A 25,339-nucleotide genomic window follows, 5' to 3' on the forward strand; every position below is an offset into this window, starting at 1 on the left:
GTGGCACGCTAAGCCCCTTCTAGTCCAACCATGGAATTTGAAGAAATGTTGGAGATCATCCCAAACTGTCGTTGTCGCCATTCCTCCTTCGCCATCAATCTTAATTATACCAAGCAAAGCTCAGTTTCCTATAAATCCCCATAATGTCTCTGCCTCCAGAACAGATCAGTATCAAACGCCGTCGAGAGGAGGAACCGGTGGACACGTTATGTAAGAGGCTTCCCTGCTAGCTGTCATGCCTTTACCGATCAAACTAAACTCCAGTCCCCCGCTTTGTATATTCGCATAGACGTGCCCCCGTCTGTAATATTCCAAAAGCTAATAGGAATTTTCAGATATTCAGTCTGATCTACATCAGACAAAACGCCGCTTTACAGACTTCGTGTTTCAACGAGTCCAGGTCAGTGCCAAGGATCTGAAAAACGGCTCCCCAAGTGCTTCACCTGTATCAGCGGCGCAGAGGTCTATTCTTACTCCGCGCTCTGTGAGCACCTCTCTATCCCCGGCTGCGCCGAACCGCGCTACTGGAGGGGTTCCCTTGGTCAGAGCCACATCCCCCGGGGCAGAGCTTCGCGAAGAGAAACGTCTCGCGGCCCTTCGGAAGGAAGCCGAGGAGAAGGTGAAGAGGGCTTTGAATTCTTCGCCGGGACCCGCTCAACGCGGCACTCACAATGAGAGCCCAGGTCGAGATTCCGTTGCTAAAACTCCCGCGGCTGGAGTGTCATCCACTTCCAGTGCGCGAGGCAGTTCAGCGTCTTCGCCATCACGGGCGCAGTCGCTGCGACGATTCCAGATTTCGCGGTCAAGTACGCCGATGAGTCCCCTTCGGAGCAGCGGTGGAGGGGTACAGAAGCGTAAAGCAGATGGAGTTGCAGTGCTCGTGGAGAAGCTGCGGCGCAAACCGCATTCACGGCAGGCGTCTCTGGTGGCTGATGCGGCAGTACGAGCGGATGATGTTGGCTCTCGTGACGGTTCTGATGTGGCTGAGGAACAGCCTGTCCGTCTACGGAAGAGACCGGTGGTAAACCAGGCCGAGAGGAAATGGAGGGAGGAGCGTAAGGGGGCGATCTTGGCTGCCAAAAAGCATATCTCGCAGGTGCTCGAACAAGGTGCCCAAGCACGCCACAGCAACTGGGAAGATGAGTCAGAGAGACTGGCTCGGGATTTCGAGCAAATCGCGTTAGAGCTGGAGGAGGAAATGGATTTGGAAACCGAGGTGTCGCCCGCGGAGACGAAACATGACCGTCAATCTATTGCCGAGCGGACTCGTGCGGTGATGCCCAAGCCTCCATTGAAATATCCTCCTCGTACACCCAACAAGCTTCGAGCCGCGGGGTCTGCAGAACGCACGCAAGGGGCGGCGAATCCTGAAGGATCCCTTAAGATTGCCACACCAGCGCCGCACCATTTACCCTCCGCTGCAGGGCAGGATGACGATAGCGATGGGGAGTATGTCTACGATACGTACATACGACGTCCTCTGCCGGACGGAGGGCAGCTTACGAACCCACTAGCGGATTTAGAACTGAACCAGGATGAGTGGTTCCGTCAACAGGGTATCGATACAAGTCGGCAGGACATCGGTGTGATCGTCATCACACCGGAGGATGAAGAATACTGGGAGCATTTTGCAGAAGAGGATGACGATGAAGATCAGTGGGACAGTGAAGACGGCGATTCCAATGGTAAGCGAGCCCGTTGTATAGAAACTTACACGAGATCTACTCTTTACAACAAAGGGGGAAGAAGGAGAATTCTGACTAACAATTACTATAGCTGAAAATAATCCTGCGAATGACTATCCAGACGAAGAACTCTCCTGGGATGACGAAGAGGACGATCCCCAAGCCGTCTACAGCAAGTATCGACGCCACCAGTCGGACGACGAAGAGTTCAACTTTGACGATTCATCCAGTGAGCGCTTTGGGTATGGCTACGGATACGGGGATAGGCAACGGGCGCACGTGGATTCTGATGACGAGAGCTGGTGATGGGCACAACGACGGGTGGCTGCATTGATTATTTTATTGGATCTCAGTGCTTGTTCTGCACGGTACTTTGGCAAAGAGAAACCTCCGGCAGGGGTGGGAAGGCAACCCACCAACAGACACCGTTTCCCTTGTCCTCCTGCCCATCCTCCTACGCTCACCGCAATTCTGCAGATGCGGACGAGGGCAGACAGATGATTATGAGACCGAGTCTGTTTCTGCAGAGTAACCTTCATTTCTGCATGCGGACTCCATCACACCGCGTGTGCAGTACGGTTCGTATGATTATGTCTTGGACCGGGGGTCAACCCTGGTCCAGACATGCATCAAATACTACATCGTTAAGGGCACAGGTACAAAAGTACGAAAATGAAATGAGGTACAGACGGCCTTCTACCTAGTCATATTATATTTGCTCTCTTACTCTAGATGAAACCCCAATCCAAGCCTACCATAGTATATACAAATATACAAGATCTACAGGAAAAGGCCAAGATATTCTCATCGGAACCTCCGCAGTAGATCATTTCCTTCACGAAGAAGAAAAAGCAAAAGCAAAAACTATAAAAAAGGAAAAGAGAGAAAAGAAAAAGGCAATCCACACGAGCAGACACCAACCCAATCTACACACTAAGAAAACGTAAAAACCATCGACTAAGCCAACAAAAGCGCATCTGCAATCTCACCATGCAGACGGGGGGAAAAAGGTAAAACACAACCAAAATGCCAAGTGAGGGATATCCCTACCCAACATGCAATCCTACAATCTCCCGCATCCCGAAGTCCAGCATACCAAAAGCATCAACATTCCAATGGAAGATGGATTAGGTACCCAACATTATCCACGTCGATGTGCAAAAGTGGAGCATTTTTTCCATCACGGATGCATAGAAGGGCGATTTCTCGATTTGGCAGGAGGGGCGACTTGCATGAGTCTTGCATGATAGGAGATGTGTTATCGCCGACCGAGTAGATCCTGACAGTACTATTTGGATGTTATTCCAAATGATTCCTCGTCAAGATGTATATTGAGTATTATGCAGCCGTCGCTGCAGAAGATGGGATAGGATGTATATACTCAGTACTTACGTTACATGTAGAGTTTGATGAAATGTAAATTCAAGTAGGGTTTCGGTTCGATATAACCTTTAATAGTATTTGCGATAAAAGTATGTAGTAGTGCAACAATATTGTCATGAATATTTCATGTGCTTCATTGATTCATTGATTCATCTTCATCTAAAAAAAACTATTATTATTTTCTCCTTGAGTATTATTTGCAGGCACAGCCAAGCAGGGAACAAATAGTCTGCTCCTTGCTCAGTGAGTAACTTGTGCCTCTTGCGGATTGTAAGATGATATCATGTGTTACCTGCGATTCCTGGGAATGGGAGATGTAGGGGTTTCGAACTAGGGGTTCGGCTTCGCCTATTCGCTTGAGTTGCTGACATACTTGTCCTATGATGTGGTATTATTGTTTCCAACCTTTATTATTCTGCTGGGTTTGTTGATGTTGCGCTGCATACCTATTGGTGGTGTTTTTGGCCTGCCATGTACTGTACTGTATGCTGCGATGTTGGGTATTGATGCCTGTATGGTATGGTATGGTACGGTACGCTCTGACTATGTCCGTGCTATCTCCTGGGTTTATTGAAGGAACTAGTATGTTGTCTTCTCAAAGTAAATCCGGTCGAGACTAATAAAATCATCCACTCCAGTACAAATGACAGTCTCCATGGATTTCCTTCCAATCCAGAATAAAAACAATGATGATGTGATGTATGCATGCTAAAGATCAGACAGCCTCCCAGTGAGAATCATAACACAATGTAAATGAGAGAAAAGAACGCAGCAACGTGTCAGAATGATAGCCCTGTCGGTAAAGGAACATAAGGTTAAAATAAGTGAATAAAGTAGATGAGAAACTTCAGAGGTATCTTGACGGCCGTAAGGAAGGGGATTTTTCAAGGTGGGAGGAGGATCCGTAGGAAGTCGAGGAATGAAGGAGGTAAGAATTTTTAGACAAGAAAAGAAGAGGAGGAAATTCAACGTGGAATACGTCGACTTAGAACTTGTTCTTTGGTCTCTCGCATCCAAGGATACCACGCTCCCATCCATTCCACGACGCCAAATCGTGGTGCAGCCGACTCAACTAGCCCGGACCCCTCTCGTAGGAACTCGCCATCGCGCATGCGTCTCTGCTCTCGCAGCGTTGGACACTTCTTCTCCTTGATGAATCGGTAGAACTTGCATTGGATTCCTTGGAATCCGCGTCGTTGCCGGCTAGGAAATTGTCGGTTAAAGCTCTCACGCACTTCTTTCCACTCTTGGCACAGATCCACGCGGTGATACCAAATGAAGTACATTTCCTCTTCCTCGTACTTTGGTCGAGGGGGGCGTCGCCGTTCTGGGGCGTTGCTAGAACTGCTTGAGACCGAATCGTACCGGTCCCGAGAGTACGCACCTGGCGAGGACTCCGTCGACCGTGGTCGATATGGCAAGAATGCCTGGTCTTGCGAGGAGCCCGAACTTTCCCGGTAAGGATGGTGGTGGTGATGGTGGCTCTCTGCGTAGGGGTGGTAGAAGTAGTGATGACTAGGACTAGGGGGGTAGATAGGTGAATACTGCGATCCTTGATGGGCGTAATGCAGCTGAGGAGAATTGTCAGACTCTCCTGACGGGTTCAGCAGGGCATCGATTGCCATGCGGCTTTTTCGTGATGATGGCATATAACTAGCTGGAGATTGCGAGTGAAGATGCTCCATTTTGTTCTGTTGGGAGGGTGGTTCACGACCTTCGTGATCCAACTGCTTTAGTGTGGTGATCGATATGGTAGTAGGTTAGACGGTAAGGGAAGCCCTTCTTCTAGAGCGAGTGATCAAGGAGTAGGCTTCGATTAAAGTATGGTTTAAGGCGATGAGCACAGCCTAAGGCACTTTTCCTCACACTGGTCAGATGCAAGTGCACAGCGGCAGTGGCAGATAGTGAGATAAGTAGTAGGTAAGGAAGACACGCCGAATTAAAAAGAGCGGTGGTCTAGTTTGGCGACGAGCCAAGATTATTCCTCAACCACTACAACAACGCTTCCAGAAGAAGTGTTGGACTGAAGGATCATGTAAAAGTCACGATTAAATGGTGGAAGGCTGGAAAGAAAAAAAAACCTTGGAATTTCCAACACCGCACGAGACACCGGGTTGGATTCTTAAATGAGGGCAATGACCGCCAAGGGTTCCGTTAGTTGTGCTTAACCCATGCAGCGTACCGAATCCTTGGGACACGCCGGCCTGTAAGAGACCCCGAAGAACACTGCGCCCCCTGTCCAGCCGGGAGACAATCACTGCTACAGCGGGTACACGATGGTTCCGAAGTGATGCGTAGCGCCTGCGGCAGCAGGGGAGTGATTCAAGAAGTTGGAAAAGGAGGAGTAATATGCGTTCGGGGTATGTATGTCGGAGTGGTAATGGATGTCCCTCCTGGTATGCCTTTTCCAAGTCCTTGACCCTAGTACCACGACAGCAACCCTGCAAGCATCTGCTTATAGAAACAATTAAATTATTGGGAAAGGGGGGTGTTAAATATGAATAATGCAAAGGACAGCCGAAGATTCTTTTTTAATCATAGATTAAAAATTTTAAGAGGATGAAAGAAGGTAGAAGAAGGAAAAAAGAATAAGAAGAAATAGGATATCAGATAGAATTGAATGAGGTATAGATATCCTTTTTTTTGTTCTATATGCAAAGATATCGCATCGTCAGTGGTTGAAAATTCATAGAAGATGTCGCCACTTTTCTTTTTCTTGCTGATCTTTAAGTCTCTGTGATATTTTTGGTTTTTCCACGAAAGAGAGAGAAGGATATTCAGATAGTTGAATCGTGTATGAAGCAAGTGGAGATGTGGAAAGAAAGGGTCACGTTGGCAGACGACTTGCAGGATGTACGTGCAGGACAACCACCGACTTTTTGAACCGGGTATTTTATGTATTTCTAATTCCTTGATATACCTTTGCAGTCTTTTTGTTTTCAATTTTCAACGTATTTTTTGTCTCGTTTGTTTTCAAAGAGGGATCCACCAGGAAACAGAAGTAGTAGGAAGTCCAGTTCATGCAATCTGCGGCAAGGGTATATCAGAACCAGAGGGTCTGAAGGAGCCGCAAGACTCAAAGAACAATTGGTATTTTGGTTTGGCCCATCAGAGGTGACGAAATCCTTCAATGGATGATCATTAAAGTGGAGGCCGAACAGGCAATAGTCGGACCCGGCCAAATTGACCAGTTCAAAGTCAATGGGGACCCGATTTTTGCCTTCGGTCGAATGACTATCAGGTAAAGATCCAACTGCTCAAACCAATGACACAATGATCACGATGTGGTCTTTTGGCCACGCGGGGATTTCCTAGAAAGGGGTCCAAACGAGTGTGATATTAAAAAAAAAAAAAAAAAAAAAAAGACCGTGGAAATGAAATGAAATTATTAATCAATAACAGGACAAAAGACAAAGAACGTCTCTGGGGTACCTTAATTGGGAAATGCCGTTCTAGTAGGCATAGTCCTTTGGAACTGTGAAAGATTACCGAACAACCCCTTCCAAGAAACAGAAAAACAAAGAGGCACAAAGATGAAGAAACATTATCTGAATCTCGGATTACAAATCATCACAGAGAATGCAAGTTATAGATGTAAGTGCTACTCTTCATTGAAGGCTGTTTGTAAAGTATACATGACGACGTGCGATTGGACCAAAGGTCTATCCAGTAAGGAGACGTTTTTTACTCTCGCAAGTAATATTGTAACCTATACTCCGTCTCTAATCGGGGTGTCTACCTAGTATCCTCCGATAAATATGGGTCCAAGAATGGAACTAGAGAAAAAAAAATGTGTCAAAGGGTTGCCCTTCAAGCGTACGGGAAATTTCATTTGTTTCTAGATGAATGAATTAAATCTATGGAGGTGGATGTTCTCCATCAAGAGAGAGGATCATTTCGAATTCAGGAAAGAGCCTTGAGGGGGGGGAGACAGAGAAAATAAAATAAAAATTATAAGAAATAAATTAGAAAAAACGTAAAATTGAAAAAGAAAGAAAATTGCACGTAATACACACTATGCTGCAGCCCTGCCACTGCATAAGAAGAGTTCGGTTTCCCGGAGCTGATAGGCCCTTGTGGGAAGACCGAAACGAAGCAGTGCAGGGTTCAGTTCGGCCGCTGGCGGGAACATCAGACGACGCCCCTGCTCAAGGACATCCTCATCTAGAGCTGTGGAGCTGTGGGATACTAGTCCGATGGCCGCTCCGACGCCTAAATTAAATCATTATCTCGCCTTAAGGTCTCGACCGTGAGTATGGAAGGGAAGATATCTTCCTCCGTGACTCGATATCCAAAGTAATTTCAACGCCCAAATTAAATTTATCCCAAAAACAAAAGTCAATTTTAGTAAGGTTTGACCTCGTCCGTGAAGAGCACGCAATCTATCATCAACCGGTGGGATGTAAGGGAAGGTCAACCGTCGGACCCGCTGGCAACGATGAAGAGACACCACCTTTACATCCACTCCTATTCCCACCGACCTCGACCTGATCCAATCACTCTCATCAGAGAAAGGATCACTGCAGGAGTACTACGCCGCACAGGCTAACCACCATACTACTACCTGCTAAGTAGGTAGGTAGACAGTCTGGGAAAACGGAATGGAAGGAGGGGGGAATGGAAACATTGGAAGGGCAAAAAAAAAACCAACAAGCGCTAGCCATAGAGACCGCGTCTATTGGGCGCGGGAGAGCAAGTCAGCGACACCCAACCTACAGTGGCTTGGTGGGTGAACCGTGGTACTGGGACGCATTCACGAATGGGAGTGAGGCTCTAACGCTGTCTAGCTCTTCAATGGTCTCAGAACCTGCACAGGGCTTTTTCTGAAGGACAGGCGTGACAGCCAAACGGGAGACACGATGCAGTCTGTGGGTCTTTCTTGGCATAGAACTGGGGCATGGGGGTGGCTAGCTCCCACGGGATTTTTCTATTGGCTACCTCGTTTGATGGGAATTTTTAGACTTGCGTTTTTTCCCCAATACGTATCTCTCCTCTTTCCTAAAATTTCCATTTTCCTCTTTGGGTCACTAATCCACTTTCCACAACTACACTGCATGAGAAGTATGTACTTAACACACCTAAAGTACTACCGGTGTCTGTATGTACAGGTACAAGAGTCATTCACAAACAACACGCAGTCCAGATACTAGTCTGCAGAATCTGCCAACACATCTTTGCATTGCACTGGTAAGTCGATCCTCTTCTGTTTATTGTCTGTGGGGATTGGCATTATGAATTGGTTTAGCTAGACGGAGTTTCTCCATGGTATCTAGCCGGTCCTTTTTGTTCGTTTCCTCCTTCTTTTCCCTTAGTCCTTTCCGCTATGAATCTTGTGGGCCTATCTAAATAGTCATATCCCATCTCAACCCCCGTTTCGCTAATCCGACGAATACAATATTAAAGTTCTCTAGCAGACACCGCTGGATATGGGCTGACAGCCCCCAATTCCATGTACGGAGCACCCCCAAATCCTTCTTTTATAATTCTAGGATAGTAGAAACAACTCAAATAAATTAATGAATGTATGGGTAATCTGGAGTCATTCGTCAGTGCAGAAGTCGAACAGGATGAATCGGCAGGCCACTAGCGCTGTCGTTTGAACCTGTCAAAGTAAGCAAAGTAAATCCTGATGGGGTTGGCTTATTAGGATTGAATTTGTATTGGATCCGTCATAGTGAACAGTGGATGTACTTAAGGCAGATTAGCACCAGCAGAAAATGCATCGGGTCTCGGCGATGAAGATCCGGAGGATGAGGGAACATGGAGCAGTAAGGAATGGGTACATACATACTGTACATAAATACATAGTCGGTAATTTAGGTACCATGCCCTTCTCACATGACAGGTATTGGAGGCCTTGCAGAAAGTATGGCGGATAATAGTTATTAGCCATCTAGGAACTGGATCCTTCCTCGAGATTGATTGTATGATCACTCTACTCCGTAGTATACCTTCAATCTAAGATCAGTATCACATTACTTTATCCAATGTTAAATCCGACATGAGACGAGGTATGTGGGTAGCCACCTCGTATTGTGATGTAGCCAAGTGTCCTGCAGTACACACCAGTTTCTGTACGGAACGAAACAAAGCAGACTCTACCCCCACACCAGGCCAGTCCTCACCAGAGGAGATTTTAATGAAGAAACTTCAGAAAAGTTTTTTGACGGAGAAAAAACAAATATGGGTGGGTTGACATATAATAACATAAACTCCACAATATGGTATTTGTCACACTGATACCTCCAATCCTGTTGGAAGAAAAACCAACTATACTCTCCGGTGAAAACCAACAGTCGATTATACTTACCATCATAAGCAGTTTCTTCACAGTGAATATCCTTAAACGTTTTGGAGTAGCCCAAGGCAACATGATTGGGTCATGCCCGGGAAGGGGAGGGGGTAAAAGGAACGTCACCTGTTTTCCTATTGATCTTTGGGCTGCATCGTCTGTCATCTGCGACACATCTTTTGTTTTTTCTTTCCTCGTCTTGGCATGATGACGACAAGCTAAACTGTGTTTTTAGGTGGGATGTCCGAAACAAAGGGTGGACTATCCAAAAGATTGAAGATAGCGAGTAGAAACCTCAGCCAGAGTTCCTCTTTGGAAGGATACACCTAGTACCACTAGTAGACGATAGGGCACCGCTCTGGCTACCTACTGGGCTACTACGCCGTGTACTAGCATGGGGTGGTGTGGAGGCAAAGGCCATAGTGTCAAGAATAGCACATCAAATCGAGATTGCGGCACAGTGAAGTTGCGCAAGTTTGAAACTAAATTCATTTTCATTTGAGTCAAGTACATGGGACGATAGCCTCCTGCTCACATGCCGACATACAGGTACAGGTCCATATCGCTCTAGCCAAAGAAGGGGCATCGTGCCACCAGAAATACTCTATCGGTACCTATCACCAGTGTTGAAAAAAGGTTCAGACGGGTGGGCAGTGACGATGACGATGACGAAGGGTCATGCCAATGATCGGCCACTTGCGTCTTCTGTAGGAGGATTCTGTAGATCCCCATCATGCGGGAAGCGTTATGGGTTTCTTCATGCTTGCCCGCTTTGTCTGTGCCCTCTTGTCCTAATCCTAGACTAACGAGTAGTGTACCAACTAACCACCTGGCAGGCGGTTAGTCTCCTCCATCCAGCCAAGCAAAGACAAAGCGATCCGTACCTTCATCCGCTCGAGGCCAATCCTTGACGTTAACGATCCCATACTAGGGCCGTCACTCCTAATCGGCCCCCCCTGCCCAATTTCCGTGCTAATTTGCTCTATCTTCCCTCATCACACGCGTACCCGCAGGCTGTTTCGGTCACGTGAGGATGTAACACGATTCAGAGTGACTCGATTAGGTCATAGTCCGAGTCTACGAAAAGACGTCCTGGTGGTGATTGGCAATAAAGGCTTCCTCCACGGTGGATACTTAATAGAAGGAAACAAAAGACACTGGACAGGGGTTGGATATCTAACCACTCACTGACGTCGAAGCGGGTTCGGCACTGACTCGTACGCTGTAGTTTTTCACAGTCCAGACTCGATTAGCATATTACCATGGAACTTTGTGCTCTGTACCTGCCGGTTGGGTTCGGCAGGGCTCTGTTTGGTCGTGCCGCCCTTAAGCGGTGTGGCAATTGACACGCAAGCCTAACAAAGAACATCTTCAGAAAGAGAACCAGAATCTCTTGGATAAAAGAATGAAAAAGTCAACTACATATATCTCCTCGAATTTCGAAAGGCGAACTCTGGAGAAAGACAACCAGGCGTGAGCGGCACACCATTCACGTTGAGGCTCAAGTGAAACAGCTGTTCAATGCCGCTGCACCTGGTGGCTCCATAGCGTGCGACAGTACTCCGTACTTTCGCCATCTGCCCACCGGTCCATCTAACTCCACCATCATAATAACCGACATGCAAGCGAGCTCAAGCGTGTGTAACTAACCCAGTGCTACTCTACGAGTGGAAAAGTTCCAACGGGGATATGTCCTCCTATCTCACCATGTACAACTATTCTCCGCTCAAGACTCATTTGTCGAGTCAGGGCGTTACATCGTTCAACGTCTGGGATTAAAAGCCTTTTTGGCACCTTCATCTATACCATCCCCATTCTACCCCGTCCTTTCTTTGTTCTTGTCCTTGTTCCTTTTGTATTTTACGTTATTTTTGTTTTTATTTTTGTTTTTATTTTTAGGTCGTCTCTCTTCTTTTTCTTATCTTGGCAAAAAGCAAACACCCTTCCCGGGTATCGGATTTAGTTGAGACACACTAAATTCATATCAAGGTCAATTTATTTGTTCGAGTTGTGGCTGAAGCCACCATCTTAAGTAGATTGATTCTATCATAGATCCAGAACATTATGAAACCAGTATAGCTAGTGACGAACTGTCAGGGTTCGGTTGAGCCTCTTTGGGGATGGTCAAAAGTCAAACATAGTACTGTTAGTCAAATTGTTACTTCATACTTCCAAGCCACATTCGGGAGACGAATCGAAACAGAAAAGGGGCACAAAAGCAAACAGCAGAGGCTCGGGAATGAGCGGGATCTCCCCGTCCGTCCGTCAACTACTACTGCTGTTCCTATTACTATAATCATAACGCACAGGAGATGAGACCACTGCTGGCCCTTTCCCACTGCCTATCAACTCGCTCTCCACTCATAGAGGTGACGGCTCAACGGCGATGCAACCACAGCTACTATGACACAGGTCTTACATGTTGCATTGGTGATTGTATTCCTGACTGCTGCCCCTCAGGATAGCCTCACCTACCACCCGGGGATCCAATTATTTGTCAGTAAGGGGATATGACAACAGATGAACGCTGCAGATTAAGAGATGCGTTGTCTCTTCCCGGTAACCTTATCCTACAAGCGAAATTTGTCGGTGAGATCGCCGATGCGATACCTTCAGCCGAGCTGAAGATACACAGAGTAACCTTACGTGCCATGAAATAGGGAGTCTACAGTGCCCAAAGAGGTATTCCCAGCTCAGGTCGAAATTTTCATTGACTGACGTATCGAATGTCAGCCGAGGACCAGGCTATACTGCACGTAAATCAAATCATTTCTAGTAAAACTTTGGCTGTGCCTTTCTTTGTTCTATGTAGGTTTTCTCAAGTCACATAATACCCTAGCTTGGAAAAGATTGGATACTATACAACATAGAACACAAGAGAGGGGGTGGGAAGCAAAAACAATGAGAACAAATAGTGTGAATGAAGGGGTAGACCGGCACTTCTCAACCTTTCAGGGATTATCTTCCAACTCCTTGCGACTGGGGTCATATATGATTGGTGAGTAGCTGCTTGACATAGTGGCAATGGACATGGTACTCGTCATTTCTTTATGACATGACTCAGTCATAATGCATATCACATAGGACTGGTCCTGACGACAACATCTACAGGTGTCCCTAGCCGCCCAACTCTGTTGTATCACTCTCATTTGCCTGAGTACGCTGACCAACAATTCTTGATGTAAATATCACCTGTACCACAGTGCAACCTTCACGGAGGCTATCTTCGGTGTCGTGTCAACTGATGACCATTTTGCATTATCCAATGTCGGCTAATTTGCCTGACCATCTGTCCCCACTCGTGTGGAGGCTACTTTTCCACCTCGAGGCCTTGAGCTCCATTTAGTTATAATGACCACTTTTGGCTGCGCCACCGTAAGGACAACCTGCTGCTAAACAACGGCCATAAAAGGATCGAACGGAAGATCTACAGATACTACGAACCTATCCTTTGATTGCGATGAACGGCCAGACGGCCAGATAGCTGATCCTTTACCTGTTCTGCGCCACAGGATTAATGATCTGACCCTTTCGCCTCCTCTTGTACGGCCTAGCTTCGGGTGTCAAGCTTTCCATCATGACAGACAGTGGCTAAACTAACCACTGAACAATTAGGTTTTAAGCGGTCCGACCGAATTAATGTTCACAAGAGATTCAATGTGATTCATGAAATTCTATTTGATTTTATTTGATTTTATTTTTATTTTTCCTTTGACCTCATTTGGCCGAGGTATTATACTGCTCTTCGTACTCCGTACCAGGTGCCAATCGAGTGTCTCTTTCCTAAATGGACAAGGAAAAGGTGTGAACCGTGGTACCTGAAGCTTCAGCGGATTACTCTATCAGGTATATTGAGGATCTTTCGGGTTAACCAGTGTGGGTCACTCGAGGCTTTTGAACTTTGGCCTATACCGACTTTCCACAATAGAAAGAAGTGGAAAAAAGGAGCACGGTCATAGTATATTTAAATTTTAATATGACCATAGTAAGTAGCTTCGAACCTTATCCCCTACGGACCTATCGGCTGAATTGCGTCCAAACTATCGCACCATCTCTTTCAATGATTGGGCGACTCATGTAATATTAGCAAGCAATAAGGAGAAATAATCATTGGAGATACGTCTGGCTCTAGGCTACCACTCTTTACATTTGGGTCAATACTAGTACACGGGTCTTGTTTTCTCCGCCTCTGGATCTTTTGTATATTCAGTGAGTCCTGTCAATATGGAACCATGTTGGTCAGGTTAGTAAGTTGCTTTATAAATTGCTTTTGTTCTTTCCTGTCATTCCATTTCTGACCCCTGCGCCCAACACGTGGGGCGAAAGTCGCCTCAAAACTCAGTCATCATCCGTACCTTTTCTGGTAGAAGTTCTACCCGAACAGTCCAACTAGTAGTCTGGACAAACAAGGGACTCTCGGAAAAGGAAACGCGGCCTCATGCCTTACAGTTCGGGTGCATGTCAAAAGGCACAAGTTTCAATGCGACGCTGCACAGCATTTCCTCGGTATCAGAGATAGACCTCGCTAAACAATGATATTCATAATTTCCTATCATATAGGACGCCTTCAGACCCCGGTCGCGTTAGATCCAGTCAGTTTCTCCTAACTTGATATTGATTGGCATCTAGTCTACCTTGTTGGGATGCGGCACAGTCTTTGTACATAAGGACGGCGCGCCGCTTGCTTCTGGGCCCCTCTTTCCAGGACCACAATATCTCTTCTGCCTAGGGGAATGAATTAATGATGTCCACTAGTGTCACTATTGTTGGCCTTTTTCTGTTTTGAACTAGCTCGCAAGTGTTTTCTCTTGTTGACTATGCCCGTCTATTTTTTGGAAGGTTAGCTAGGGTTACTATTATTGTCGCAAGAAAAGAAAACCATTTAAAATCAAATATTAATAATAGAATAAACATTTTTTTTTAAGGAAAAAAAAAAAGAATGGAATATTTTACCGACAACCCCATGACAGAAGCTTTGACTTTGACGGCTCCCGTTCTCGCATGAATGGATAACTTAATACAAGGGTTGTACGGTACTGTACGCGAGATTACAAATTCAGGAAGATGTGTTTTAAAAGAAATGAAAGATAGAAAATTTCAAATCAAAGTTCAACAGGTTAGGGGTAAATAAATCAAACCCAAATCAAAAAAGAACAACCGGTGTCTTCAGACCGTTTCGATCGACAAGGCTCGGCAGAAAGATAATGTGAGATTCGATTCTGCTGTCTCACTTACCTAAGTAAAGTCACTTGATGTTTTACTTTAATTATCCAATAGATAGATAGGATCTTCGTACTTTGTCACTCTACCTTCGCTACGGGGAAAGAGGAGGGGAAAAGTGGGGGATTATCCCATGTTTACCTATATTGCTCGCACTTATTTCCTCGTGAGAGAAAGTGAATTAGCAATGGGCCGCGTATTCATGGAGCCAGCGAGGTTACCGTAAGGGTACATGTACAGCGCCAACCCTGGACAGGTTACGACCTCAGCTGGACGGAACATGCTGAGAGTTACAGACTAATGCCCAACTACGACACCCTCAACCAGACTGTCGGGCCCATGGTGGTATTCAACGCGAGAATCAGCCGGTGGGCGCATCACCAGCACGAATCTTCCTGCCGATGGACTGGGACGGAGGCAATGAATGGCAGGGCGAAGAAGAAGTGTGCTAAACCATTTTAGGTCATGGCATGTTTGGGAATTTCGGATCTTTTCTTTATGTACCTTCTTCTGCCTTGTATCTTTAGCCTTTTTTCTAGAAAATAATAAGACGGCCATTCTATAGGGGATTGATTCCTGGTAAAAAAAACAGGGAACCTCTTCCCCCCCCCCCCCATGCCCTCTCTATCATCCTTTGGTTTATTTGCGTTCGAGTTATATTTATTTATTTTATAAACCACTTCATTTTGTAATATACGGAGTACTATTTTAACTTTGGTAGAATATGATTGTTGTTTCCTCTTGTGTACGTTTATAGCGTTGGGTGAGTAATATTATGCTCTGATATAATTTCGGCCGTACCACTCATTCTGCTTGGGAAACTAAACTGGTACCCGCCTCAATACCCATGGACATCCTCGGAAATATGGGTTGATGTTTTGCTATCAATAGTATTGAAGCCTTTTCCTTCTCTCGCTCCACCACCTCAAACTCTTTGTTTCTTCACACCCATCGGCGATCTCCGTATTTTAAACCCCATAGCAGTAACTTGATTCAGCATTGAAGTTGTATCCACAGGATCCCATGGTCTCCACGGGGGCGGAGACAAATCTCGTTAGTCGTGTACGAGAGAGGTGTTCCCTAAGACTTCCATCGTCATGTCTTTCAGTAACTCAGACAGGCAAATGGATACTAATGATAACAAAAAAATCAAAAAATTAAACTTCCACCTGCTCGCCCCTCCTTGGGGTGGAGTTCAAGACAAAAAGCTCAAGCCTTGGGCTTGGCGCGTTTTTGCGATCTTCAAATGGTCTGCTCGTCGATTCTGACAAGGTAATAAATATACGTAGTGTCAATTTTGCATCGGAATTGGCCCCCACCGCAACCAATTCAGTCGCCTTCTTTTGCCTTCGTCCATTTTACTCACAGAGGAGATGCTAGCCGAGATGGATCCATCTTCAGTTCCTGTCGAAACTTTAGAATTCCTCAATAGCCAACTCTGCAGGCTCGAGCGATTTCCGTACCGGGAATATGTGAAACAGAACTCGTATAGGTACCTACCTTCTCTAGCATAGTGTTTAGGGTAGGTATGTACAGGTACCTGGAGGCTCCATGAAGTTTACTTCACTATTTCTCCACGCTAACCAGGGTCGATCGGGAATTGCGGATGAATTCCCCGCTCCGTATATCGGGGTTACTCGGACCTTACGGCTTTTTGTGTGTCTCCCGTTTCGCCTCTTACGGAGCCAGTATCAAGCTTGTGTCTTGTTTGGGACTTGGTTCACCGCGTATATGTACGAGCTTAGAGTGGGTCGTTTGGCCCTTCTAGACTAGGATCTTCTGTCTTCTTGTTTCTTTGCAGGAAACTGGATATTATGCTATCATTATGAGATCAGGTTTAATTTCGGCCGGCCGAGCTTTTTTCAGGCCGATCTTGATGTATTCATCTCGGTCTGTAATTTGCCATGGTCATGTTATGTTCTGTATGGTACTCCATGTGGGTATTGATTTTTAGGTCCAGGACATACAAGCATACAGTATGTATCTTAAGTACCGAGAAGTTGTTGAACAAATACATACACACTCACAGCGACTGCACGCTTTGGATATCTTCAAGGTAGTGAGGATGTACTCGTAATCAAACACTGGATAACATGAGATGTCACCAATTGCATCATCCCAGCACCCTAATCAACAATATTGACCAACAGCAAGGGCATATGATACATAACAGAAATCTATATATGGACATACATATGTTTCTGCAGCTCAAAGCGGCTAACTAACGAAGATCACACAATACTATTCATGCAATTCCTCACGGAATCTGCGAATCCTCCATTGCTCCACCCAACCCATCATTATCGATAGAGGCATTCGACATGTTGATCTCTGAGAGATCGACTATTTCCTAACGCAAGTCTAGTGTCTTTCTCGTGGTATACAACCTGTCTCGGGATAGTGTCTGCGGATACTGCTTTAGCTCCAACGGCTTTTATTTCTCAGCCAATTTTTTTTTTTTTTTTTTTTCTCACCTTGCTGACATGAAGCTGAACATCAGGACCAAACCCTAACCTGAGTTATTTTTTTCTGTTTTGCTTGCGTTAGGGCAGGGCAACTGGTACCTTAATGTATATATTTATACGTGCACTTATAATCGGCGTATTATTTATGGATATCGGTTTACTTTTCTACTGTATATTTTGCTCGGTTTCTCTTTTTTGATTGCTTTTTAGTTTCTTTTTTTTCTTCTTCTTTTTGTCGGGAATTACACGGTTACTACTGTAGGTGTACTCTAAGTAGTGGGTATATCTTCTGTGGGGTGATATTGAATCCGCAATGACGATATGTAGTCGAAAGGGTCAAGTACTGTTGCCATTGTGTAGTATTGTTCTACAATTATGGGTGCTACGAGTAGTTTCTTCATTATATATTTCGCTCATCAGCATGGGGTCAAGATATATTCTGATTCTCCCGGTAAGAAATATCGCTTGCCGCACTGCAATGTTAATATATCATACATCTACGTCTCTAAGGTCATTGAATAGAGTACAATATTCCAGTAGTTGATGCTCAGATTTGCTTAATCTCCTTGAACCATGCCTACTTCTAGCACGTACGGAGCAGGGGTTGCGCCGCTTGTAGAGAGTCATGATTTTAGGGAGTTTAAAGCCTTATGGATCTCTATCTTCTATGATGTTCTTGCGGTCGATATATGCAATTTCCCCTAGAAGTGAATACCTTGGTGTAGGCCTCAAAAAGGAAGTCCAAGTAACCGAGTAAGAGCAATTCATATAGATCCATATCCACGGCACCTGGGTATGTTAAGCACAATTTTCTGTATTTTGATATAGCACTTCTTGCAGTACAAGTGTTGAGCGAACCACGTCGTCGACGATGGGTGAATGAGGAGTTGAACGGTAAGAGTTCTGCGCTGTTACTGGCTGATCAGTTTACATTGATAGTACATCACTATCGTGGATCATGGTCAGGGTTTTCTGCAAGAGTAAATATTGTGGCCTGATTAATGGCATGAAAAGGTGCTAGCAATATCATCTATCCAAAGACACTGCCGAATGGGGTTGACTGTTGTCAGGAAAAAGAGGGATCACCTCTAAAATACTTACTAGATCCCCATGGCGGACCATAATCATAGCCGGATGCTATATGTGGACAGATTTTTTGGATGAGCTGCGAAGGAAGGAAAGCTCTTATTATGTATGCTATTTGCAGATGAGCTGAAATACATGAAATCCGTCATTCAACCCGGCATGAATTCTCATGGTTTTTTCTTATCTGTTATTTGTTTGACCTTTTTTTCTTCTTGTTTTTCTGGATACTTATCCTCCGAACATGTATCGAAATGATCATGTTACCTCCCAAGGCTGTTATGTGACATGCTGTAGAGTGAATGACTCAGTTGGTGTGATAGCCGGTAGCAAGTTCGCACCTGATTGTACAATCAGTCACGGCTAATATAAGACATCGCAAGGTACTTACGGATCAGCAGCATACTGAATGTTGCACTGTTCCCAGGACTCGTTGCGGACAAGCACGGCACGGAAGCGAACTGCATCATCGATGCTGCAGAAACGGAAGATGACGTTGCGTGCCTACATATATTAATACCCAATATAACATCGCTTCTCAAGAATGGGTACATACCTCGCCGGGAACGTAGTTGTCTAGGATCTTTTCAACCTTACGATGGTTGCCGGCAGCCAAATCAAAAAGCTGGCGCATCGTAACATCGAGGTCAACACCAACAGCACGGACAGCACGAGTGGCGCCGGTGGACAGGCTGAAAGACAGCTGAGAGCTGACAACGTCGACTTCTTTTCCCATTTCCACGAAGACAGTGACCTTTCTTTCTTTATCAAGATCGATGCCGTTGGGGTATTTATCGTAGAAAGCCTTGCACGCTTCGGGGTCACAGAACAGAACTTGGGCAGTGCCAGATGGACCCACAGAAATACTCTCAATAGTGCCGCCGTGAATCAAGGATAGGACCATTGCAGGAGTCTTCCAGGTGGAGGGCAAGCCCCTGATGATAACGCGTCTGACGCGAGCAGCTGCAAGAAACGAGCCAATTAGCAAAGGTCGGTAGTGCAGGATGAAGACCAAGGTCATACCCGGCTTGTCACGGATCTCTGGAGTACCCCAGGTCTCAAAGGTGGCCTGGTGCTCACGATCCTCTTCTCCGACGGAAGCATGGGAAGTGGTAACGAGGGTGTCAGCCGAGACGAACTCAGCCGTGCTGGACTGCTCAACGACCTCGAGAGGCATGGGCTCTGCAACAAAGTTGGTGAGCGTGCTGTCATTGCCCGGGCCGGCAAAATCGGCATCGCCCTTGACCTGAAACTCTGCTGCAGCAGTGTGAGTTGTGTTTCAGACAGATAGCATGTTCAAAGACTTACCAGGAGTACTGGGCTCTTTGGGAGTGGAGGTGAGCACAGAATCATCAGTTGAGGTAGGGTTTTTGGCGTCGTCATGAGACTTAGAGAGGCTGCCGTGCTCACTGGACGCGTCTTCAGAAGCAGCAACCACAGAGGATACCTTCCTATAAGCATTCGGGTCGAGCTTCAAAGCCCTGGCAGCGGCCATAAACCCTGCTGTGTCATCGACATCGGCGATGGGATACATCTTTGCGGGAGGCTTTTCACCAGATGAAGTGTGTGAGTCGCTAATATTAGAATGGTAGGAGGATGAGAGTGAGGGAGAGGGACTTTGAGTGTGAAAGACGGGAGGGGTTCTGTAGCCAGCGGCGGATGACTGTTTTTGTGTTATTGATCCGCACATCAGCTCCCAGTAGAAAGAGAAGAGACAAGACAAGACAATGATGGATACAGAGAACAGTAACGTTACGTTAAGGATTGAGGCGGTGGTTGCTGGAGGTAGAAAGGGAGGGGAAGACGGAAAAGGGCAAATGGGTGGGTGAGTGGTTAAAGAAGAGAAGGAGAGAGAGAGGGAAAGAAAACAAACCGTGGAGGGGCTATATGTAGAGGTCACGATATCCTGATCCTCTGATGGGGGAGCGTGGCGACTCTCATCTAGGGCCTGAGCAGTGTTTCTCTCCAAGAAGGACTCGAATACACTATGGATAACACCGGTGACTTTTGAGCTGAACTCAAATGGTCTTGCCATGATGATTGTGAGCCTAAGGGTATCTAAGATTTTGCACAAGACGCTGACCACAGGATTGAACAAGCGCAGGGTTTGATGGATATGTGACAGGAAGTTGTACAGCATGATGATGCTATGTACGGTAAGGAGAAAAGTGAATAAGCGCATAGAACTTGTTCTTGTACTCCGGCAAGAGGCTTCGTGATGAGAGAAGAAAAAGAAGAAGGGAAAGATGGGGACCAGGAGAAAGAGGAAGGGGGGGGGGGGGGTTGGGTTTATAGGGAGTGGCCCAAGGCAAGCATCTGTTACTGACCTGCAAACGATGGCATCCGTATGCCATTTGTTTTGGCCACCCAGTGAATGAAGAGATGACTGATATCTCTCAGTTAACATCGATCAATGACAATATCAAAGGGAAGTAACACAATATCTGTGGTTTGACAAACACACGAATGACTTTCATGCTCACCTATTGTGACAATCAATAAATTTAGTTCAAGCTTTATATCAGACATTCAATGAAACTTTAGGTTATTATGAGGGAAACTGCTGGATTCTAGTAGTAGCTTCTGACCATTCATTATGTACGTCTCTGATATCATAAATGTGTTTCACAAGAAGAAGAGTGAGTTAGTCATCATACATCATATTCTAGAAAGAATATTTGCACATAACACCCCGGCAGAAGATCATGTCGAAGGCTCACGTTGGTACTGGTATACTTTCGAACCCGTCCTGGCCCTCTTTGCGATGCTCGACGATGACTTGGAGCCCTCGTCGTCCACAATAACCGTCATTCCCAGCAATTCGCGTAACCGTCTGGAAAGATCCGTCTCCATCGCCTTTGTCATTCGGTACCCAGACCGTCTCCTCAACAGCCTGACCGCCAACTTCTGATCGACGAGGGTTAAACCAAGGCATACCCACAAGACGGCTACCAATGTCATGGATAAAAGAGTAGAGTTTCTCAAACCGTCGAGTCGTCCGCAACCAAGACAGGGTGCGGCCATCGTATGCCACGCGTACGAAGGGGTTCATATAGATCCCGGTGTCTACGATCTCATCTCCATTCGAGGGCGGTTTTTCGATGTCGGCATGGATGAGACAGCATTCAGAAGCTTCCCAGAACAAGTCAGGCGCAGAACGAAAACGAACAGGGAATTGTTCTCCTCCCATATCAACTGCCGGCTTCGCATCGCCTTGAAAGAATCGTGCATCGAATGCCACCATTCCTCCCCAACAGCTGCGGACCCGCACCGCATCCTTTCCTGCTAAGACATCCCGTCGACTCTGCCCTCCTCCAGCGGAGGTAAACCAAGGGAAGAATGGAAGACCCATACCATAGCCCTGCACATCACGCGTTGCATATGTATCGTAGAACTTGAAAGGGTTGGAAAAGTCAACAGCGCACGCTGCCCGGTATTGGGCGATACCGTTGTCATCAACATTAGTAGAGAACAAAAGATGAAGGGCATCGATTGGATCGAACAAAACATCGTTGATGTAAAGTAGTTTGTCGTACTGCGTTTTAGACTCTTCTAGCGGCCGTAAGGCTCGGTTCCGGACCTCAGCCAAGTAATCGATACGCTTAGTACGTTTAGAACCCCCAGGAATGGTCACCCTAGGCAGGTTACTCAAGTCAAAATGCTCTTCAATAATAACAGACTTATTGCTTGAGACCTGCTTTTCCAGGGCTCGTAGCGCACTCTCCCCCTCCGGTCCGCTGTCATTCTCGTAGATACTTAGGAAAACGTTATCCTCGCCAAGCAGGTCGATAAGTCGAAGGACAGTAGAGCCCCATTGTCCTTGCGCTAGCTTCCCGCCACGATCATATAAGCTAACAGCTATGAAAACCTTTTCATTGCCAGGGTTTCCCCGGCCAGAGGCGCTTGAATGTGATACGGCTGAGCGAAGCGCTGTATAATGGGGCGGGAGTCGGGTGTACGAGGGCCGTAGGATTGCAGTGAGGATAAGGAGAGCGAGAATAATACCGACGATGGCATGTAGGTAGAAACAGGCCCGACGAAGCAGGATGCGTCGCAAACAACTGGGTCGCGCCGAAGCCGAGATCAAGGGCCGGGAGGTTTTGAGACGACGGTATCCAGAGTAAGTCGAAGCAAATACCCGCGATAGAAAGGGTACCCGGCGCAAGAGTCGCCTGGGTCGAGGTGGAACCTGCGACTCAAAGTCGGCCTCGTCTAAGTTGAAGCTCCCCTGAGAGTCAGCAGAGGAACGAGTTTCCAGTTCATACTCGTCAGGATGAAGTAATCGGGAAGAAGACATGACGAATGATCGTCACATGAATGAAGAAAACATCCGCCTAGCCCATATCTGAGGTGGTTAGTCCGAACAAGAACAGAATCACGCTTCCATCGCCAGGCATCAAAGAAAAGTTAACAATCCAGGCTGAAGCTATTATCTTCCCAAACGGGATGGTCTGGCTTATGTCAGCCGATCTGGACCGCCAAGACATTTGCTTAAATCAATGGTGCGGAGAACAACCAATGGATCACATCATCGACAATTGACTTCGGCATTCGTTCGGACCTCCCATGCAGGAGATACGAATTTAGACGAAGGTTGTTTCACTTACATCCATAAATGAAGAAAAAAGAAAAAGAAAAAAGTCCACATGTCACCGACATGTCCCGTATTCCTCTTCCTATTCTCGCCGAACGCGAGTACGTCGGAAACCCCACCGGGCATAGAGTCATGACTGTCATGATCAAGTACTGTCTGTACTGGGGGGAATTGTGGAGCACCACCGTCTAGTGACGTATGCGGAGGTTTATATTCCCTCTTCTTCCTCCTTACCTTTCCCCTTTGTTTCTCTTTTCCTCTTCTAAAGTTTCATATTCGGGTAACCGTCTTCTGGGTCGCGTTTCCATCATCATTCCTTGTTACCTCCTGCATCATAAACGTTATCTGGGAGCCAAAAAAAAAAGTATCACAGCCATCATGTCAACATTTGCCTTTGCCAACTCTAGCGAAAAGGTCCCTGGTAATGGGACCCTTCCTGCCGAATTCATAATAAAAGCCTCTCCAGGAACGGACGTATGGTCAAAACCTCCATCCACGGAGAGATTCAACGCTCCGATCCTATACCAGAGCGTCCCGCTCAACTCATTCAAGCGGGCTAGAGTTGCCTTCAATGCCTTTTGGAAAGACAAATACGACCAAGGTGGACTCATCCTTGTTTTGAATAGCGCAAATGGTCCTCGGAGATGGGTCAAGACGGGTATTGAGCTCACTCATGGTAGACCCCATTTGAGCACCGTTACGAAGGATAGATTTGCGGACTGGAGTTTACAACCGGTCCCGTCAGGTGGTGGAGCAGCAACGCTAGAAATCGTCAGAGAGTCAGACGACAGTCTGTGGATCTACTTAGTTGAAGGTGTGCAGAAGAATCCTCTACGTGAGGTTACTTGGTTTTTCGAGGAGCAGGACGTCCAAGATCTCTGGGTGGGACTATACGCGGCGAAGCCCTCTAACGAGGGTCAGGATCTGGTGGTCAATTTCGGCCATTTTATTATTGACACGGTTTGATCTGGCGGGCAGATAGGCAGACCTGGATATAACCATTATGTTTATTAGATTTTGTGTGGATGTAAAATGCTTACTGCATGATTAATTCGTCAACACTCTGGCATACTGGTAGTGCTATCAACATAGAAGCATGCCAGTGTGGAGATACACCTGCAATTGCTACCGTCAACTTGTACCAACGTACTGAATTCAATAGTAGTGAGAATAGAGCATGCATTTACAGCTAAAGCTACTTCCGTCAGTGCATTAATAGTTGTAGCAGAACAGTTCAAATTCTCCGAAGCGAGTCAATTCTAGAGATCAAAGTGACCCTCAGACTAGTCGAGCTGCGATTGATGCTGTCGGCGATGAACCTTGATTTCCAACAGTGTCAAAAACATGGTAGATATTGGGGGCGACTTTTCGGATCTCCTCTGCCACCTTCTCATCCTTATAATCGAAGACATATTTTGCACCATATGACCGCACTAGCTCTGCATTATGGGGACTGCATGTAGTAACTACATCGAACCCATAAAGAGAGGCGATTTGGATAGAGTACAGACCGACACTGGCTGTTTCACACCAGATAACGTTAGACAATCGGAATCTCTGAAGCGATAAAGAAAGTCTTACTGCTACCTCCCATACCAGCACACTTGTACCCTGTGCGTTAGTACGGTCGAGATTGAGATAATCTGGGGAGAATAATGCGAGCCACGCAGTGGCTGCAGCGAGAGAAATTGTACTAGCATCTTCACGCGAGAGGGCTGTAGGTACTTTGAAAGCAATTCTCTGGTCGGCCAGACAGTACTCGCTGTATGCACCAAGTCCCTTGGTCTCCCCTCCCCAGATCAATGCCCCTACGATATCACCTTTGGTCAATCGCGTACCCCCACGCCAATTTAAACCACTTCCCCGACAAAATCACAGCCTAGCACGGTTCCGTCGCCAAAAGCATTACTGTCAAAAGATTGAACTAAGGCTGGATCAGCCTATGCCTTACGTAGAATGGAAATAAGAGATAATTGAAACGAATGGACCCCTACCATCAGTCGGGTTTTGAGCTACATGAGACACTTTACGAGCACTTGTCCAGGGCCCGGTGATGGGACAGGAATCGTCTCTCTAACTAGTTTCGGTGACTGGCCTTCGGGTGTGCGAACGACCTGAGATGAGCTGTATTGAGTGGTCATTATACAATTTGCTGGCTTGATGAATGTATACAACGTCAGATTAAGTCTAGTAGGAACGATCTCTTATTTGAATCAGTACACCTGTTGAAGTGCACGGAGGACCGAGGGTGAGCATGGTTGAAACACTCCTGCAAGAGCACTGACGCTTTGGTGAATTATTCCCCAAAAACACTTTGACCTTTACATACAAGTAGAAGCGCCGCTAAGACCTGGTCATGAGAGTATACTGAAGCTACTAGAAGTAGAGGGGCAGCCCCACAGGTTTATAACGTCAGGAACTGTCTTGATTCCCCGAAGATGCTTGAATGCCAGCTTTTGACACTACAGATCATGCTAGGTAGTAGCAGAAGACCGATAATTGAGATCTGACTCTATAATATTTCCTGTCTTCATATATCAACATGAACAATACCTGACTGAATGTGTCAGTGGTTGACATAGCTCCACGAATCAACCGGTACATGTGGAGCCTTTTT

At 46.3% G+C, this 25,339-nt stretch overlaps 5 protein-coding genes across 5 annotated transcripts; 2 read left to right on the forward strand and 3 right to left on the reverse strand.

Annotated features, from left to right (window-relative positions):
- Nucleotides 1-143: 143 nt before the first annotated feature.
- Nucleotides 144-1,991, forward strand: F9C07_10041 (uncharacterized protein; the record flags this gene model as incomplete). Its single annotated transcript, XM_041289434.1, has 3 exons — nucleotides 144-210; nucleotides 336-1,685; nucleotides 1,777-1,991. The coding sequence occupies 3 exons, from the start codon at nucleotides 144-146 to the stop codon at nucleotides 1,989-1,991; spliced, it is 1,632 nt and encodes a 543-aa protein (XP_041142457.1).
- A 2,042-nt stretch (nucleotides 1,992-4,033) lies between these two features.
- F9C07_10042 (uncharacterized protein) lies at nucleotides 4,034-4,753 on the reverse strand (the record flags this gene model as incomplete). The annotated part of the gene is made up of 1 exon (XM_041284615.1): nucleotides 4,034-4,753. One exon carries the CDS (start codon nucleotides 4,751-4,753, stop codon nucleotides 4,034-4,036), a length of 720 nt encoding a protein of 239 aa, XP_041142458.1.
- Nucleotides 4,754-17,555: 12,802 nt separating this feature from the next.
- F9C07_2277199 (cryptococcal mannosyltransferase 1-domain-containing protein) lies at nucleotides 17,556-22,665 on the reverse strand. The gene is made up of 6 exons (XM_071510232.1): nucleotides 20,849-22,665; nucleotides 20,002-20,176; nucleotides 19,437-19,791; nucleotides 18,685-19,385; nucleotides 18,520-18,632; nucleotides 17,556-18,469 (listed from the first exon to the last, which is right to left on the reverse strand). The coding sequence occupies exons 1-6, from the start codon at nucleotides 22,423-22,425 to the stop codon at nucleotides 18,436-18,438; spliced, it is 2,955 nt and encodes a 984-aa protein (XP_071363667.1). The 5' UTR covers nucleotides 22,426-22,665; the 3' UTR covers nucleotides 17,556-18,435.
- Nucleotides 22,666-22,785: 120 nt separating this feature from the next.
- Nucleotides 22,786-23,688, forward strand: F9C07_10044 (uncharacterized protein; the record flags this gene model as incomplete). Its single annotated transcript, XM_041284611.2, has 2 exons — nucleotides 22,786-22,876; nucleotides 23,096-23,688. 2 exons carry the CDS (start codon nucleotides 22,786-22,788, stop codon nucleotides 23,686-23,688), a joined length of 684 nt encoding a protein of 227 aa, XP_041142461.2.
- Nucleotides 23,689-24,000: 312 nt separating this feature from the next.
- F9C07_10045 (putative zinc binding dehydrogenase) lies at nucleotides 24,001-24,863 on the reverse strand (the record flags this gene model as incomplete). Its single annotated transcript, XM_071507327.1, has 3 exons — nucleotides 24,001-24,542; nucleotides 24,599-24,630; nucleotides 24,739-24,863. 3 exons carry the CDS (start codon nucleotides 24,861-24,863, stop codon nucleotides 24,001-24,003), a joined length of 699 nt encoding a protein of 232 aa, XP_071363668.1.
- Nucleotides 24,864-25,339: the final 476 nt, after the last annotated feature.

This window comes from Aspergillus flavus, chromosome 2 (assembly GCF_009017415.1).
Source record: "Aspergillus flavus chromosome 2, complete sequence".
NCBI classification, from domain to species: Eukaryota; Fungi; Ascomycota; class Eurotiomycetes; order Eurotiales; family Aspergillaceae; genus Aspergillus; species Aspergillus flavus.